Source organism: Daktulosphaira vitifoliae, unplaced genomic scaffold, assembly GCF_025091365.1.
Source record: "Daktulosphaira vitifoliae isolate Bord-2020 unplaced genomic scaffold, ASM2509136v1 Scaffold_1, whole genome shotgun sequence".
Classification (NCBI taxonomy): domain Eukaryota; kingdom Metazoa; phylum Arthropoda; class Insecta; order Hemiptera; family Phylloxeridae; genus Daktulosphaira; species Daktulosphaira vitifoliae.
This window is the reverse complement of record NW_026099572.1, coordinates 88,304,599-88,323,961: the sequence shown is the minus strand read 5'-3', so window position 1 is coordinate 88,323,961 and position 19,363 is coordinate 88,304,599. Positions and strand designations below refer to the sequence as shown.

General features: G+C 26.9%; 1 protein-coding gene across 6 annotated transcripts in view; it reads left to right on the top strand.

The window, feature by feature from the left end:
* LOC126894181 (cell adhesion molecule Dscam2-like) overlaps positions 1-19,363 on the top strand; it is a 52,972-nt gene that overhangs the window by 15,901 nt on the left and 17,708 nt on the right. For 5 of the 6 annotated variants that reach the window (XM_050665001.1, XM_050664996.1, XM_050664997.1 and 2 more), the window contains 2 exons: positions 10,004-10,066; positions 16,685-16,874. In XM_050665001.1, the coding sequence (XP_050520958.1) occupies positions 10,004-10,066; positions 16,685-16,874 (253 nt within the window). Of the gene's footprint in view, positions 1-3,026; positions 3,070-10,003; positions 10,067-16,684; positions 16,875-19,363 lie in introns of those variants that run through there. The other variant, XM_050665000.1, reaches the window with a different exon arrangement.

Here is a 19,363-nt window from a genome sequence, read left to right as displayed (position 1 = left end):
GTAAAAATTACAATATAAAATTATTAAATATCAAATCCATTAAATTAAATTGCTACAATAAGTATTTATTTATGTATTATACATATAGATTATAAAACTTACAATCACGATATAAAATTAGGTTTAAACGATTAGTTTAAAAAATAGAATTTAAAATTAATATTTGAATATGTTACATATACCATATTATTAAATAATAGGTAGAAAATTATTATCTACTTAAATTTTTGTATTCAATTATTAATGCTTATACTTAAGGTTAATTAACCTAAGTTATTAGCATTAATAATAATATAAACTTTATAATTTAATCAATGTAGTCTTATAAGAGTGAAAGGCATGTAATACCTTTTAACATCACTTTTTCAAAAAATAAGATTTTAGTGTTAATTTTAAATTTTTTCAGAGAAAATTTTTTCAACTTTTAATATGCATCTAATTATTATATTTAAAAAAAAGGGACTGTCCTTTTCAAAAAAAATATTCTAACTATCAATGGCTTATGATAAATTACAATTTTAATTTCATAGTTGAAATGTAACTAATTAACTAGGATTAAAATAATTGAACTTCCTTTTCTTTATTTTCAATAAATCCATGCTTACAATTTTGATATTACAGGTTGTAAAAACACTTATTACTATGTTCTAACCACTTATATTATACACGTTTATTTCCTTTTACTTAATTCGCAATACATATTAATTAGCATAGAGAGAAATGCTAATGTGACAATTCTAACAAAAAAAGGGCGGTTGAGTTTGACATAGACATAGTTTTCAATGCTATTACTTTCGTCTTATTTATATTATTAATAACTTAACTTGTTTTATTCAACGATTCGTCTATTGCCAATTGTCATCATAACCAACCAACTCCGTCTCACTTGGATATACCTACTGACCAACTGTACTAGGATTCAGGTCAGACATATTCTACATTACTATAACTTATTTTTACTGAACATCTAAAATATAATCTTACTTTGTCGCTGACAAAAACAATATTATAATTTTATTATACAGAGTGTTCAGTAAGTCAGGAAACGGGTTTCTATTGTTCTCATTGTTTGTAACAATTGTTTGTGACTTACTGAACACCCTGTATAATTGCTCTCTAGTAACTAAGGTACACGATTGTCTGTGTCTCCTTTAGGTAATTAAAACTCATTTAAGGAGATAGGGACAATATTAAAGCAGACGTCGGGTATCTTCCGATTCTTGGTTTTGATCTAGATCCTCAAGTATTAAACGAACCCCTAACAAGGTTGTTACGTTTTGTCGTAACTCAAAAATGAAATAATAAAATATAATTACAAATAAAAAAAGGGTCAGAATGTATATTATTGTTGGTGTAAAAAATGTGTAAGTGAGAGTTACTTTTGATTCGGGGTTTAATTCGAGGGTCATAAAATAACGATGTAAAAAAATCTTACTTGGTAAATTTTCTGTTTCTTATAATTATCCTTAGTGCTGATATTGGTGAAGATGATAAATAAAATACACAAGTTCAGATTTTTAGTTCACAAATTAACACATAAAATTTCGACAATGACGATCAAGACGTTCGCACAACTTAATGCGGAGCACGATAAAAACAGCGTAATGCGGACCACGAAAAGAATAGCCCAAATACAGAGCACGAAATGAACAGCCAGGAGCAAGGGTTGGCTTAAATGCATTTTACCACCCCATCGAGATTTTTCAAATTTTTTTTTTTAAATCAATTTAGTTTTTCATACCGACTAAGAATATATAAAAATTTTTTGTCGGCGAAGTCTAGTTTAAAAGTTATGAGCTTTCAAAGATTTCAATAATCATATACAAATTTTGTTATATACTGCTATTTTTTTTTGATAATTTTCATTGATTAACTATAAAAAGTATTCTCGATGATGTAGTTACCGAGGAATAGTAAATTTAAGAGTATTTATGAGTACATTAAACGTGTTAAGGTAGTGTTGAAGTAAATAAATTTAATTATTTTTTTTGATCTATTTTTTCAATATTATATCACCATTTTAACATCAAGGTTTTATACTTGTTGGGTCACTGAGAATTTCAGTCGAATGGGTTTAAATAGGTTGGGTTTGGGCTTGACTTCTATCCTCTGGGGGTTTGGGGGCGTGAGCCCCCATCCAATGAGAGTCCCGAAGGGGCTCGAATCGGTCACCGGAGCCGGCAGGCGTAGGTGACCACAACTTATATTTAAATGGGTTTGTATAACTCAACATTATAACATTAAGANTTAAATGGGTTTGTATAACTCAACATTATAATTATGATTTATGATCGAACCGCATCCACTACAATGTAGTTAAACAGTGTGAGTCTTTTGACTATTTCTCTTAAATGTTTATCTAAGTTTTTGTTCGAAAAGGATCATGTCCTTGTAATAATATAATGTATAATGAAACAAGTTAAAATGTACCATTTCTATGGATAGAATTGGTGACTATTTGAAATGAAAAAAATATATACTAATAAAAACTAAAAAGATAACATTGTTGAGTACATGAACAGGGTATTTTTGTGTTGTCTCGTATAAATAATAGTGACGATTATATTACGACAGTTTGCCATAGAGTTAATTAATTATGTAACTAAATTATAATTTTTTATATTTTCTCCGTAAAAATTACAATACTAAATTATTAATATATAAACATTAAATCATGAAATTTTTTATCAGGATATAATTAAGGAAATAGGAGTTGATGTTGCTTTTGGAATAATCTTACAATTCCTTTTAAAAATTAAACAATATCTACTGATTTGTATTAAAGTTTTTTTTTATGATAATGATTTTAATCACTGTTAAATATCATTTAAACTTGTCCTAACTATGCTGAGATCCCACTGTTCCGCGTCTCAATTTCGCTGGGTCTTTTTTTTAATATATTAATTTATATATTTATTTAGATTATTTTTTACAACAACCCTTGTGAAAACCCTGTTAAATCAGTGGAGTAGAGCTGATCCCAAATAGTTGGGATGTACGCTGAATGATGCAACTACTCGGACGAAAAGTGACTGAATTGAGTTTCGTATTTGCTGGTTCTTTAGATAGGTAAAACTTAAATAAATAAAATTAATAAATCAGATTTTAATCATGGAGACTGTACGTATTTTTGTTTTATATTGCTAGTGTTTTCAATATTCAATTAACAAATGATAACTTAATCTTAAATATTAGTAAATGATTAAATAATATCAGATTTACAATGTACAAAAAATATCCTGACCTTGTCCAAATGTTATTTGATAGATTAATGAACAACATTTTTAACGATGATTGTAAAGTATTCATATAATAAGCATGCCCAACGTTTTGATTATATCCGATGTGAGCTATTAATTAGCTTCCGGCAAATTTTTTAAACAAAAAACATGAGAATGTAGATTTTCTTCATACGTAATATACGGGTACGTATATTCTTTAAAAATACAAAATAATATATAATTTTTTTTCTTAAAAAGCTTATAGAACTTTTCATACTACTATTGAAAAAAAAAAAAAAATAACGCCTGACACGGAACCGCGCTACGCTCTAAGTTGGCCCTCACTCTTGGCTCTCTCGATATCAGTCGTCTAACTATTAATATGACAATCGGTTGTCATCGGGTGTCTCCCCGCCCTTAACATCGTGACAAGGCCGCCACCAAACCATGTATTACTAATGATGCGTCCTGTTCTGTTTCCGACGTACAACTTTACTGGTTACTCGCGATTTTTATATTTCTTATTTTCAATTTTGTTTACTTTTTATTAATATGTAGTTATGACTAATAGCACGGGATTTAAGATTTTTAATGATTCTTTAGTTTTCTTTTGCCTACCTGTTGTTTTGAATAATAATTAGTAGATTATTATGAAGTTTAATTATGAATACTCCTTAGTATTTTGTAGTCATATTAATTTTAGCTTCGATGCGAAGCAGAGAAGGTATTAATTTTACTATGATGTATATTATTTTGTATCTGCTACCACTCAATCTCAGTTCTCACTGGACCGGTGAACAACACGTCAAGATACCACAAATTGCATCTAGTCGAAGACATTACCCTCAAAAATTGTAAAAAGTCCCGCGTTCCCTATAAACGGAGAAAATCCCTCAATAAATTACAATTTTAAAAATCGGTAATTTTCCAAATTTTTTCAATTATTTTTTCTCAAAATCGATCATTGGGATAACCTTCAGCTCATTTGAGATGCACTTTTAATGCCATCTATGCTTGTAAAACGACAGCCCCTTAAAAATAAATAAATAGAAATAGAAAAAATCACACAGAGCCATGTCTGACGAATATGGAGGCTAAGGCATCTTTACAGTATTGTTTTTGATCAAAAATTCACGAACAAGCAATGAAGTATGAGCAAGTGCATTATTGTGGTACAAAAGCCATAGATTGTTTTATCACAATTTCGGGTGTTTTTTTTAGATTGCTTCACGCTAAAGACATTGAACTTGTAGGTAGTACTCCTTATTGATGGTTTGACCTCGTGACAAAAATTCATAATGCACTATGCCATTAAAATCGGAGAAAACAGTGAGCATAATCTTCACGTTCGATCGCATTTATCGAGCCTTTTTCGGTCTTGGCGATTCTGGAAGCTTCCACTGAGATGATTGATCCTTAGTTTCAACGTTGTATTCATAAATCCATGTAATTCTGCATCGCCGTTGAATCATTAAGTAACTTTTGAGCAACTTCCATTCGCGCGCAGATTTTGTTTAATATTCAACATTTTTGGAACAAAATTCGCTGCTATGCGTTTCATATCCAAAACAAAACCGATATTGTAACATCATCAGCGACTTCTCTAATTGTGATTTGGCGATCGTTCATAACCATTTCTTTCACTTTTTCCACGTTTTCATCGGTTGTTAATGTAGTGGGGCGTCCGGGAAGTTCGTCTTCTTTAACGACTTTACAACCATCTTGGAAACGCTAAAAATAGAAAACTACTGAGGTCATGAAACACGTCTATCCTTAGCAAGTGCCACTGACAAATTAAAAAATGAATCCAGATGAAAATTTTATCATACTTCAGGAACATATATATCAAAATTATAAAAATAAAATTGTGATAATTAGACTCTCCAAACTGACAAAATTTAAAAATTCCCATTATATTCTGAACACTTTTAATAAATGATATCTGATAGTAATTAAAATCATTATTATAAGAAAAGCTTCGATACAAATCTGTAGTTACTGTTTAATTTTAAGAAATTGATGAATTATTCCAAAATAAAAATGAACTTCTATTTCTTTTATTATTCCTAATTAATAGTTCTATGATTTATAAGTATAATATATGAATAAATATTTCTTATAGCAAATAAATATAATATTGATATTTAATAATTTACTATCGTAATTTTTACAGAGAAATTATAAAAAATTATAAATTGATTTTTATGGCAAATGTGTATAAAAATTGAAGGGCTTGATTCAGAATATAATTTGTTGTTAATTATGAATATATGGTTTACAAGGAATTTTCATCAGAATAAAAAATATACTTTTCTTGAGCAATTTTTCACGCTTATTTGAAATCTGCAGTTAGATTTTTTCCATCACCACTGATTTTTAATGTTTTTTTAGTTAAAATTGAGTATTAGCATATAAAAAAAAAAATAGGCTAAAATTAAATTAAATAACAGAACAGCGGACGAAATCATAAGTGAAATTAGGCACTGAATACTTTTAAATATCTGTATTTTATAGAATACTATAAGATATTACTATATAGATAATATTTCGAAATATTTCAATTGTAGCATATATTTAATCAACAAGAGTTTTATAGAAATGTTTACTAAGACTTCGATTTAAATAATTTATTACAAAAAAAAATAGTGATTTTAATAAATGTTGCGTTTTCCTCATAAATTTACTATTAATAGTAATTATATAAGTTCCTGATCACATATCAATCTAAAAAATACAATTTTTTATTATACATAAAATTTTCTATTATAATGTTATAAATTCTAAATATGCAAGTTGAGCTAAATAGTGTTTGAAAGTTCAACATTTTTAAATTATAAACTTTCATAAAAATCAACATTATAGTATCAAAAAAATAAGTTAAAAATGACCTTTTGAATTAAAATTTTGCACGGATTATTTTTAACTTGTTAAAAATCATAATCAATTATTAAATATAAAGACACGTTTTTATAAATTAACAATAAACACAAAAAAAGAGGGGATGGAAAATATCTATTTACAGATTTGAAATCGGTGCAAAAATATGTTTTAACAAATTATTTTTGATCTATATGATTAAAAAATATTTCATTTTATTGATATTATTTTAATGTGCAATTCATTAATACTATTAATTAATAGTATTAATACATTAATACTATTAAAACAAATTTTATACTCCTATTAATTTGGATATATTTAATAAAAAAAACCCAACACAGGAGGGTCACGTCACAGTGGTGACGTAACATAGTTGGATCAAGTATAATGATATCTGACAGTGATTAAAATCACTATCAAAAAAAACGCTTCGATGCAAATCTTTAGATAGTGTTTAATTTTAAAAAATTGGTGGATTATTCCAAAAGCTACATGATCTGCTATTTTCTTATTAATATCCTGAATGAAAAAGGGATTATTAAAAAATATTATTTCCCATAAAAAAATTTTATTGAACCATACACTTTTCAATAAGTTATAGCATTATAAAGTTAAAAATGTAAAAAATAAAATCGAGAATTTTCATACAATAATAGCATTCGGTAGCCATTTTCACCATGAAGACAAGTCCAGAGGTCAAATTTTTTTTTTTTCATAATGAATTATATTACATTATCTTTAATTTAAGATATATATAAAAGTGTCAGACTTTCCAGAACATTTTCAAAAGTCAAGTTGAAAAAGTAAATTTTTCGTGAAAAAGTTGTAATTTTAAATCCCCCCTTGTGGGTAGATAAAGGGTTAAATTTATAAAAAATATATGCCAAATGATAAAAAAAAAAAATTTAGTGATCCATACATTTTCCGAAAAGTTATAGCATTATTAAGTTACAAATATAAAAAAAAATTATTTTACAAAAATCGTAATTTTTTATTAAATTTGATGTCTATTTTCACCACGAAGACAAGTCCAGAGGTAAAATTTTTTTTTTCATAATAAAGTATATTTCATTGCCTTTAATTTAAGATATATATAAAAGTGTCAGACCTTCCGGAACATTTTCAAAAGTTATGTTGAAAAAGTTAATTTTTTGTGAAAAAGTTGTCATTTTAAATCCCCTCCTGTGGGCAGGTTAAGTGTTAGATTTACAAAAAATTATATGGCAAATGATAGGTAAAGACATCAAGCATCTATAAAAAAAAAATTATATTTATTCATTTTTAAAAAAGTTACGGCAGTTTTTAGTAAAAAAAAAAGAAAAAATTCCAAAAATTAGCGATTTTTAAATTTGTACTTTATTTGGAGGTTTCCCCCATTTACGGGAAACGAGGGAAATTTTTTCAATTTTTGAGGGTAATGTCTTCGACTAGATACGATTTGTGATCTTTTGACGTATCGTTGAAAGAAATCAGTTCGGTGAGAGCTGAGAAAAAGTGGTAACAGACACAAAAGAAAACATATCATAGTAAAACCAATATCTTCTCAGCTTCGTATCGAAGCTAAAAGTATTTTTGAAGTCACCATTTTTTACAGTAGTATAATTTTGAGATATTTTTTTAAATTTATAGAATTTAAGGATTTAAGTTCACAAGGTTAAAATTATATTTAACATATGTTTAAAAATCGCAGTATTTCCGGAAAATTTTCCAAAGTGAAGTTGAAAAAGTTGACTTTTGTAAAAAAGTTACTAATTTGAATCCACCTTGTCAGCACATAAAGGGTCAGAATTTCAAAAAATGATGACAAATAAAAGATAAATACCTAAGGTTTTTATATAAAAGAAAATTATTTTGATTTATTTATTTATCAGAATAAAATTTGAAAAAAATGTAAAACTTTATCAATTTTAAAAACCGTATTTTTGGGGGATTTGCCCCATTTACAGGTAATAAATGCAATTTTTTCAATTTATATAGGCAATGTCTTCAACTAGTTACGATTTGTGATCTTTTGACATATCGTTAAAAGAAATCAGTCCGGCGACATCTGAGAAAAAGTGAACAAAAAGAAACTTTATATTTAAACCATAGATTTCTTTTTGGTTCAAAAATTAAAGATTATTTATACTAAGATTTTTTTATAAACAAATGTGATAAATAATTTATCAGAAAAACTTCTTTAAATCGTTCCATCAACGCTGATACTTATAATCAAAATGCAGCAAAAAAAAAATATATATATACATTTTTCAAATTCTTCTAATATACTTCCTAATTCAGATTTCGTTGTTGTATATTTCGCATTATTTTTTAGATTTAATATAAATTGTAATACAATAAATACTTCATAACACGGTGCATGAATTTAGGTTGGATTAAATTGTAAAATTCACTTTATAATATTTTTATTAACATTTTAAAATAAAGACGGGAGAGGGGACATTAGTTTGATTATTTTAATCACTGGGTATTTCTGCACTCTATTCATTATTCAGCCTAAAATCCGATAGTAATTTTTTAGTCACGAAAATTTAAATGGAATTGATACAGTTGTTAGATAGATGAATTATTTACTATTCTTTTTTTACAAAATTCGTGTCTGACACCAATAATAAAAATATATCAGGTACATAATTTGATTTTATAATATAAAAATAGTATCGATTTTTTATTTATTTTTAAAAGCACTGGCGCCATAGCTACAGATATCTGACTTTCGTCTAGTAGCTTTTCTCAATATTGCACCAAATTTCTATTGTTAAATTATTTTCGCTCTATTTACTACTTTAAAAATACCAAAGTAGACTATAGTACGGTTTATGGCCAATGGCTAGTTTAACAAGAACGAAAAACATCTTTTACGATGATAGCATCTGAGAGAAACTTTTGGTTAAAATAATGTTCAACAAAGCATAATATACACTTTTATTGTGACTATAATGAAATATGTTGGTACTTAGGGTATCTTAAATTATTTCATATTCACTTTTTTTTTAAATACTAAAATCCGGGTATTAAAATTATTTATTTGGTGTTATAGTATTACAAAACTTTAGGAAAAGAAACATTGTTACAATTTTACTAATAATTTTAATAAATTTATCTATATTTTTTTGTAAATTTCAATAAAGGTTAGATGACTGTATGCTATCTCATATTTTTGTAAATTTTTTACGGTGAAGAAAAACATATTATTTATGAACTATTGATAATTTTTAAAGTCCCTATTTTAAAAAAATGAAAAAGATGTATAATGCAAATATTTTTATAATATATACGTCAAAATAAAAATAAAAATTTTATTTTATTAATTTGATATTAACATGGAGTGAGCAATATTTTTAGTATTTAACAAATTTTGTACTGTGAACACTTATCTTGCATATTTTAATTAATTTACACGTGTCACACATTACGTGTATAAAAGTAACGTGTATAGTAAAAGTATCATACCGTAGTACCGTCAAATGGGCTAACTTACGACGGTTGTATTATAAATTGTGGCAGTTAAATATTTATATTTTTTCAATTGTATCAATCTACAGCACTAGTAAAATGTTTTTAATTATTGTTAAGAAACACAATATATTTGTTCACAAAAATTAAAGTATGAAACCTGTAGAATATTTAAATGCCCCAATTTTAATAAGTCCCCAAGTTGGGCCATTTGACGATAAAGCAATTATTGAATTATTTCTTATAGAGCATACGTTAAATTTTAATTAACCTTAATCCTTTTAAAAAATTTTAATTTTCACATTATTTTTATTATGATTTCAAATTAACAATATTAAAATAAAAAAATTTTGATTTATTTTTATTCTTATGTATAATTAACAACATAGTGTAAAAATCTAATAAAATATTTCTATAAGTTGTAACTAATTGTTAATTTATTTTAGGTTTATTTGATATGAATTTACGATGGATGAATTTTTTGTTATTTGGACTATACTACGTCCCAGGTAATGATTTAAGTATTATATAAATATAAAAATTTCCTTTTTTATAAATTAAAATGTATAGTTTGTATGTTATGTATTCAATTTTGTCATAAAGAAATTGAATATATTTATTCATATAACTTGAACACAAATTAAAATTACAGCATTACAGCAATCTAATTTTTGTTTACAGATATCCAGTCATAATAAAAATTAGTATAAAATTACAAGAAGTTTAACATATACAATAGAATAATATAGAATGATAACACGGGAATGAATAATAACTAATTAAAACGATTAGTATTTTGTTATTGCACTATTATTATTTTGATATAAAGTGTAAATTTAAAAACGCACGTCCAATTCCTTTATCCATTTTACTGCCTTTGGTGTTATTGTGTAAATTCCTTCAATGCCTGTAACTTCTTGGTTGGAGTCAAGTACCAGGTTTTTGTTTTGTAGAGTAGATTGAGCTCACTTATCGTGCCAAAACTTACCAATTTCAAACCCTGATCTTATTAGGTCGTTGGCCGTCTTCAAGGGGGTTTCCTTGATTTTAGTCTATGTTTCGACACATTTTCCAATCTTTTGGCTATTAATGAGCTCCTCCTAATACTTGCTTTCTTTATAGTTTTGATAAGTTTTTCCTGTCTTCGTAGGTCTGGTGGAACTATGTTGGTAATACCGGTATTACCACTGTAACTGAGTTGACTCACTATGCCGCTAATCATTATTATCACACTATGTAATTGTGTATCATCTCTCTTCGCGTGTATACCGTTGCACCACAATTGAGCATCATATTCAGCTGTATTATATGCTACGCTAGTGCTGCCGTCGGTAGTGTTTTAATGTCAGAACCCCAATTAGTACCAGCTAGTATTTGAACTATATTAACTTGAAATCGTACTTTCTTCTTGGTTTTTTCAAGATGTTCTTTAAATTTTATCTTACGGTCCAGCATTATGCCTAGGTATTTTGGCGTGTAATCGTGCTTCATTTATACTTCCTTAGATGTCACTTTTAGCCTTCTCCAGTCTTTTTGTTGTTTAGATAAAAAACAGGTACTTCGGTATTGACAGGGTTCAGTTTTAAACGCCATTTAAAAAACTATTTATTTCATAGTAATGAATTCTTCAGTAAGTACTATTTTACCCTCCTCTAAGTCAGTGCTTTGATAAGCAATTTCAATATCGTCTGTATATTGGAATTAAAGTCCTTCCTTGTCGAGTAGTATGTAGAAATTAAAAAAGGTCGGGACAAGTATCGATACTTGTAAAAGATTATTAATTACTGTCCACTAGTTATTTTCTTTATTACCCAAAATAACTTGGAAACAACGGTTTGTGAGCATTCTATCTAGAAGCGTAAATAATATCTTTCATGGAATGACCTTAGTGAACTTATTGAAAAGACCGACTCACCATACTGTTCGTATGCCACTAAAAAGAAAGATAAAGAAAGATTCGAGAAAGCTACACTGGTTTTAAGTTTCATTTGGAATCGAGATTCCATAAAGGTTGTGAGTGTTAGCACTTACTCCAAACACTCTGAAGCATACACTATAACTGGTCTCACTACAGTCTTATAAAACTTACCTTTCAGCCTCATTAGAATTCTCTAATCGCGTAACACACCAGACGCTTCTCTCCACTTCAACCACTTACACTTAATCCTGTGTCTTACATCATCTTCAATACCTTCATTCTTTTGCACAACTGATCCTAAATACTTAGAAAATTCCATCTTTTCTATTACATCCACACTTATTATCACTGTTATCCTCATTTCTCCTACTTCGAGTTCTCCTATGTCAAACTCGTACTCCATATATTTTGTCTTACTTCTACTTATTCTTAATCCCTTTTTTCAAGAGCCGATCTTTACACATCTAGCCTTTGATTAATTTCCTTCCTTTTTTTCCTACTAACATTATATTGTCAGCGAACGACATGTACCACGTTACTTCTCCTTATATTTCATTCATCGCTATAGAAAATACACAATGGCGTAATGTACTTTGGTACGTTCCTACTTTTACCCTAAAATCTTCTGTTACTCCTCTTACGCTTTTTATCCTGATACAAGTGCCATCATACATATCTTCTATTATATTAATGTACCTTTTCGGAACTTCTTTTTTTATTAATGCATACTTTAAAACCTCTCTCGGTACTCTATAATACGCTTTCTCCAAATATATAATTACCATACATAGCTTTTTCATAATTTTCCTATACTTTTCTATTAGTGTTTTACACAAAAAATTGGCTTCATCATTGACATTCCAGGTAAAAACTAAACTGGTTTTTTGTAACTGATATTTCTCTTATTTTTCTCTTATCTAATACCTATGCGAACACCGCCAAATATTTCCCATACTTCTACTGGCACTTCATTTGGTCCTACTGTTTTATTCTTTTTCATTGATGCCACAGTCTCCCATACCTCTTTCTCACTAATTAAATCACCAGTCATTCGTTCCACAAGATATCCTCTTTTGGATACTCCTCATTCAGTAATTTTTCAAAATACTTTTTCCTTTTTTTTTCACATCATCACTCGATAACACCCACATTTTTCTCTTACTTTTGCAAGTGCGTAGAATTTTGTTTCGTCTTCCTTTGTTCCTAACCTATCATACAACTCATCATACCTTTTAAACTTTGGAAAAAAATATTAATGATAACAAAAAACTTTTTTTTTGTTTTATACATATTTGTGTTGGTTGCACTGTTTTATCTTTAAAACTAGTTATTTAAAAAAATGAGTTAAAAATCACATACTGGAAAAATCCAGAAAATTATATTTATTGTTATATAAATATAATATTTGGGGAGGGGGGTTTTCATTTCTTTTTAAATTAAACCACGTACGTAGCTTATAAAGACATACATTTTTTTTATGAAATATTGAAATTAGCTTAACTGTTATTTCAACTAATTAACTAAAAAAAGCTAAGTTATTTCAACGGAAAATAAAATTAGTTAAGTTAAAAAGTTTATTAGAAAAATAATTAACTAGTTAAGTTTGTAACGTCACAATTCGAAGGTGGACCGTTTATAATTTTTTGTTATGTCTACTTATTCATTTTATCACGTTAAAGAAGTTTTTCCTGCACATAGCGGTGTCAACCACTCATTATTTTTGTCGCTGACCGCTAGATAAGGTGACAAAAGAAAATAAATATAATTAACATCGAATTGTTTATCGGTATTGATCCCTTCCAAAAGACTGGTCGTTATCGATTTGAAATTGCCGTTAGATCGGTGTTGGCTCTTATCCATCCTGCTTCTGTCATTTACCATGCTAGAGTGCATAGTAAAATGAATAAGAAGTATGCTCGATCACAGTCCATATTTTCGTCGTAGTACGCGCAAGTGCATCGTCTTGTGTTTTTGTGCATTCGTATACGATCGGTGAAATACGACCGCTGCCTAATGCACTTTAAAATTGCGCGATTTTTAAATTGATAATTCTGATAATATATATATGATAGACATAATTTTTAAATAATAATTATATTAATTACTTTAAAACAACACATTGTTATTACAATAATACCACGAGATATTATAATCATTTTATACATATGTTAGATACACATCGGTCAAACATGTTGTCGAGAAATTGTGTTGTGATTATTCATGTTATTGTTGTGTTACATCGAGTTGTTGTTGGTCTTCTCTCTATCTCTGCATTGTCGCCGCCATCTTAACGCTTCTTCTGCTATTTACTCTATGGCGCTTGCGAGCCAGTAATTTTGTACTCGTTTTTGTTGCAAAAGGAAAATTATCACCTTTGTGAATGTCGTACTCTGTGCGCTATAATATATATTATATATAAAATATATATATAGTCTATATATTTTCTGAGATACATCACAGTACTGCTTACAGCATATTGTACACGTTGGTCAGTCACTTGCATTCGACTTCAATTTATCCTTTCAATATTCAACATTATCATCAGTCATTTCAATTATCCGATAAGTATAATGCTCGTTCATGTATCTTTCTAAGACTTACTCACTTGTATAATTTATAATTTGTTTATATCACCTTTGTGGCACTAGTATTAAGTGTCCCCCTATCCACATTGGTGTATATAAGATTATATATTTCTTGTTTAATACATTTAATTGTTATAATTTTATATTGTAATATTCATTCTACATTCAAACATACTGTACACTCACCTTATTCCTTATCCTCGATAAAGCTAAAGACTTAAGACAAAATAAAACCACGAATGCTAACAAACCCGCGTGAATACCATCGGGCGCTGCATTCAAACAACATATTAACTTAAATTACACTTTTAATTATCTTAAAATTAAATTCCACCTATGGACCGGTAATCATACCTGATAAGTGTGACACTTCGCCTAGGTGGTAGTGATCCTTGCTACCATAGCTAGTCGTTATGCAAGTGGTAAACCACTTAAAAAAATTAACTCTTTAACTAGTTAAGGATGTTAACTTGTTCCACTCTCTTTTATAACAATCACTAGAAAATAAAGTTGTTAAGCCATTTAAAAAATTAAAAATCAATAATTGAATAAGATTTATTAGTAATGGGCATTTTTGAATATTTTAAACTATTAAATAGTATTTGAATAACTATTCGAATAAACTATCAAATAGTTTTAAATAATATTCGATTGGTTCTACCTAAAATTTTTATTAAGTACAATTAATTGTAATAATAAGATAATTAATGAATACTTAAAATAAATAATTATACAATTAATATTAGTAAAAATAAGCGATGGACATTTTCAAATAATTTAAACTATAGTTTAAAAACTAATCGAATAAACTATCGATTAGTTTTTAAAACTATCTAAATATATTATGTAGGTATTAAATATTTTTACTATTTGAATATTTTTTGAATGACTATCAAATAGTTCGAATAGTGGACAACTATCGGATTAGTTTGATAGTTATCATTCGATATTTCCCATCACTAATATTTATTATATAAACTTTTTTACAATACAGAAAATAATACAACATATTTTTAAAATCAATCTATGAATGTAAAATTGTAAAAAAAAAATTGAAATAGTTAAAGTTTCTGTAATATTTTGACAAATTAACAAAAAAATGAAATAACTTACAACTGAACGAGTTAATTTAATAAAAACATTTTCTACGTACTTTTCTAACAATTTAAAAATACACTATAGCATACATTTAATAAGGAAAAATTTAAATCTTTACTTTTGTTACCTTTTTAATTAATTAAATATAAACAGGGAAAACATAAATCAAAAGACCTTAAAAAGAACCTATCGAATGCAATGAAAGTTGACATATATATAGTATATATATATATATATAGTATATATATATATATATATACATACATATAGTAGTCATATCAACAACAACCAAAGAGTTCCGGATTATTTTGTCTTCTCTCATTAATAAAAAAAAAATAAAAAATTTTATAATGTAAAAGAAAAACAGAAATAAAACAAGATCGCAAAATATTTGATGGAAAGAATGGCAAATGATTACTATTCTTCTCATTTTTCGAACCATATTAGCGAAAGAGGGTTAAAAATGTCTTGACAAAAGGAACTTTCGATAACATAATGATTTCACCATCTATAGAACTTTTTCTACCCTCTCACGCTTTGCTATCAATCATTATACTCTACTCAATTTATTCGATATGAATACTGATGAGATTGACATACAAATGAATAAGTGCTCACAATGCGTAAATGGATAAGTCAAAATTAACTTGATATGCGAGAGTGGCAACGTTTACTCTGAGATATGAAATTTAAATCAAATTAAGATGAACATTGATAGTGCACATAAAAATGTGTCGCATTTTAAATATTTCCAAAATGTTATTCAAAACTATCAAATAAAATTATTATTTCATTGAAGTTAATTCAAGTTAAGATTAATTAATAAATTATGGTTTTATTATATTATAACAAAACTTCTGTAATCCACAATGATTATCCAAATAAAAGTTATTGATCATTTAAATTATAAATAATAGTAACAATCAGATAATATTAGTTGAAAAAAAAAAAGTTTTATAATAATACCAATAAAAACACTAAAATATTAAAATTAGATAATTCAAAATGTCAGAACGAAAACTAAAAAAGAATAACGTTGATGTTATTATAGTTTAGATATAGTGTTTGCGTATTATAAATAATTATTACTCCTTTTTGGATTATAATTTATTTTTATTTATAGTTTTAATTGAAATAAAATGTTACAATTAAAATTACATTAATTTTTTTTTAAGATTCCATTAAAAACAAATTCTAGATCCTCATCTGATCATATTAAGTTATAAAAGATTTGTTATTTATAATTATTTTTAGTAACTATAGCAAAATACGTGGATCAAGTAATGCACATATATCAAAAGAAAAAAGCTCGATCTAAAATCTTTGTGGTTATTCCTCTAAACTCTATAGAATAGTTTTANAAATATTTTTAAAGGAAGAAATTTTTTTATAGTACCACTCCAAAAATATTTAGAGATTATTAAGCTAGTATTTTATATATTTTTACACAGACCTAACATAAATTTTAATTAAAAATTTAATTTAATAAATTTTAATAATAATTTTCTTTACGTGTAATATATTAGAAATAATGTCATCTTCGTGGCAAATGAGTTCTATGGAGGCACCGTCTTTTTCTATCGAACCACCTAATTCAGTATATTTTTCCAATACTACGGGTACATTACTAAATTGTCAAGGACACGGCTATCCTCAACCAAATATCACTTGGTTAATGTACAATGATAAAGTTGTTATAGAGGTGCCCAGACTTAGGTAAGTTTTATAAATTATTAATAGCTTACGGCTAATACTTTTTACGATTTCAAATTATACTTTAAAATATTTAACTCTATAATATTCACAAAACATTTAAGCTACATAATATACTAAGTAAAATAACAACATGTATTTCGTCATCAATGTTATTCTAATATTGACAGCGTTAACACATAATGTTAGTATATGATTCAAATTACAACTTATACTAAGCTAAGAAGGTATTAATTTAACTACGATGTTTTTTTTGTGCCTGATACCACTTTTTCTCAGCTCTCACTCGACCGATTACTTTCAACAATACGTCAAAAGATCACAAATCGTATCTAGTCGAAGACATAACTCTCAAAAATTAAAAAAAAATTCCCTCTTTCCCCGTTAATGAGGAAAATCTCCAAAAAAATTAAAAAATTTGTATGAATGTACCAATACAATTTTTTTTAAAACATACATAAAACATATCATTTTGAATATTTTTTTTATAAATCTTTACCTGCCCTCAGGGAAAATTCAAAATGACAAATTTTTCAACTTAACTTTTGAAAATGTTATGCAAATACTGATACTTTTATATACACTTTATGTATATCTTAAATTAAAGCTAATATGTCTTCGTGGTGATATTTGCTTCTGTATGCTATTATTGTGTTATAATTCTCAATTTCATATTTAACATTTTTAACTTTAAACTTCTATATCTTTTGGAAAAATAGATGGGATCAATACAATTTTTTTATGATAAATTTTATTTATATACTTCTTTTATTCGACATACTTTCTTTTAAATTAGACCATTTCCTTTTATACAGGGGTGGTTCAAAACTTAATATGGGTATAGAAAGTAGAACTTTTTCAACTAATTTATAATTAAAATATGTTTATTTATTATTCATATGTAGCATAATAATCAAACATAAGTATTTGTTATAATAATTAGAAGGGTTTTGTTATTATTTAGGCTATATGCAAAACTCTAATTGAAGATTTGAAATCTTTTTGATATTTGAAATTGATTTAGAAAAGTATACAGGGTGTTCAGTAAATCAGGAAACGGGTATCTATTATTCTCATTGTTACAAACAATGAGAACAATAGAAACCCGCTTCCTGACTTACTGAACACTCTGTATTTTGGTCTCGCATGAAAATTCCTTACCAGTCATTTTATTTATAAATAACAAACAATTTTTTTTTTTTTTTTTAAAAGTTTTGCATCAAGCCTTTTAATTTATATATACATTTGCCATAAAAGTATATTAAATACTTAATTTAAATAAGGAAATAAGAGATCATGTTGCTTTTGGAATAATCCACAATTTTTTTTTAATTAAACACTATCTGTCATTTAATATGACAACTGTTTTACAAAAAATTAACTTTTTCAACTTGACTTTTGAAAATGTTCCGGAAAGTCTGACACTTTTATACATATTATAAATTTAAAAAAACCCAGCACAGGGGGATCGCGCAACAGTGGTGACGTGGCATAGTTGGATCAAGTATTATGATATCTGACAGTGATTAAAATCACTATAAAAAAAAAACGCTTCGATGCAAATCTTTAGATAGTGTTTAATTTTAAAAAAATGGTGGATTATACCAAAAGCAACATGATCTTCTAGTTCGTTATTAATATCCTAATTAAGATAAAGTATGTCGAATGAAAAAGGGATTATTAAAATATAGTATTTCCCATAAAAAAATGATATTGATCAATACACTTTTCAATAAGTTATAGCATTATAAAGTTAAAAATGTAAAAAATAAAATCGAGAATTTTCACACAATAATAGCATTCGGTAGCCATTTTCACCGTGAAAACAAAATAAAGTCCGAAATTTTTTTTTACATAATAAAGAACATTACATTAGCTTTAATTTAAGATATATTTAAAAGTGTCAGACTTTCCGGAACACTTTCAAAATTTAAGTTGAAAAAGTATATTTTTTGTGAAAAAGTTGTCATTTTGAATCCCCCCCTGTAGGTAGGTAAAAAGTCAGATTTATAAATAAAATATAACAAATGATAGGTAAAGACATCGTGCATCTATAAAAAAAAGAATTATATAAAATATAAAAATATAAAAAATATAAAAAAGAATTTTTTTACAAAAATCGTATTTTTTTTATTAAGTTTAATGTCTGTTTTCACCATGAAGATAAAATAAAGTCCGAAATTTTTTTTTACCATTATAAAGTATATTACATTAGCTTTAATTTAAGATATATATAAAAATGTCAGACCTTCCGGAACACTTTCAAAATTTAAGTTGAAAAAGTCAATTTTTTGTGAAAAAGTTGTCATTTTGAATCCCCCCCTGTNATACATGCATTTTTTAGATTTGAACCCCCCTCGTATAAAGGAAAATGGTCCGATTTAAAAAAAAAGTATGTCGAATGAAAGATCTATATAAATACTACTTCTCATAAAAAAATTGTAATGATTCATACATTTTTCAAAAAGTTATAGCATAATAAAGTTAAAAAT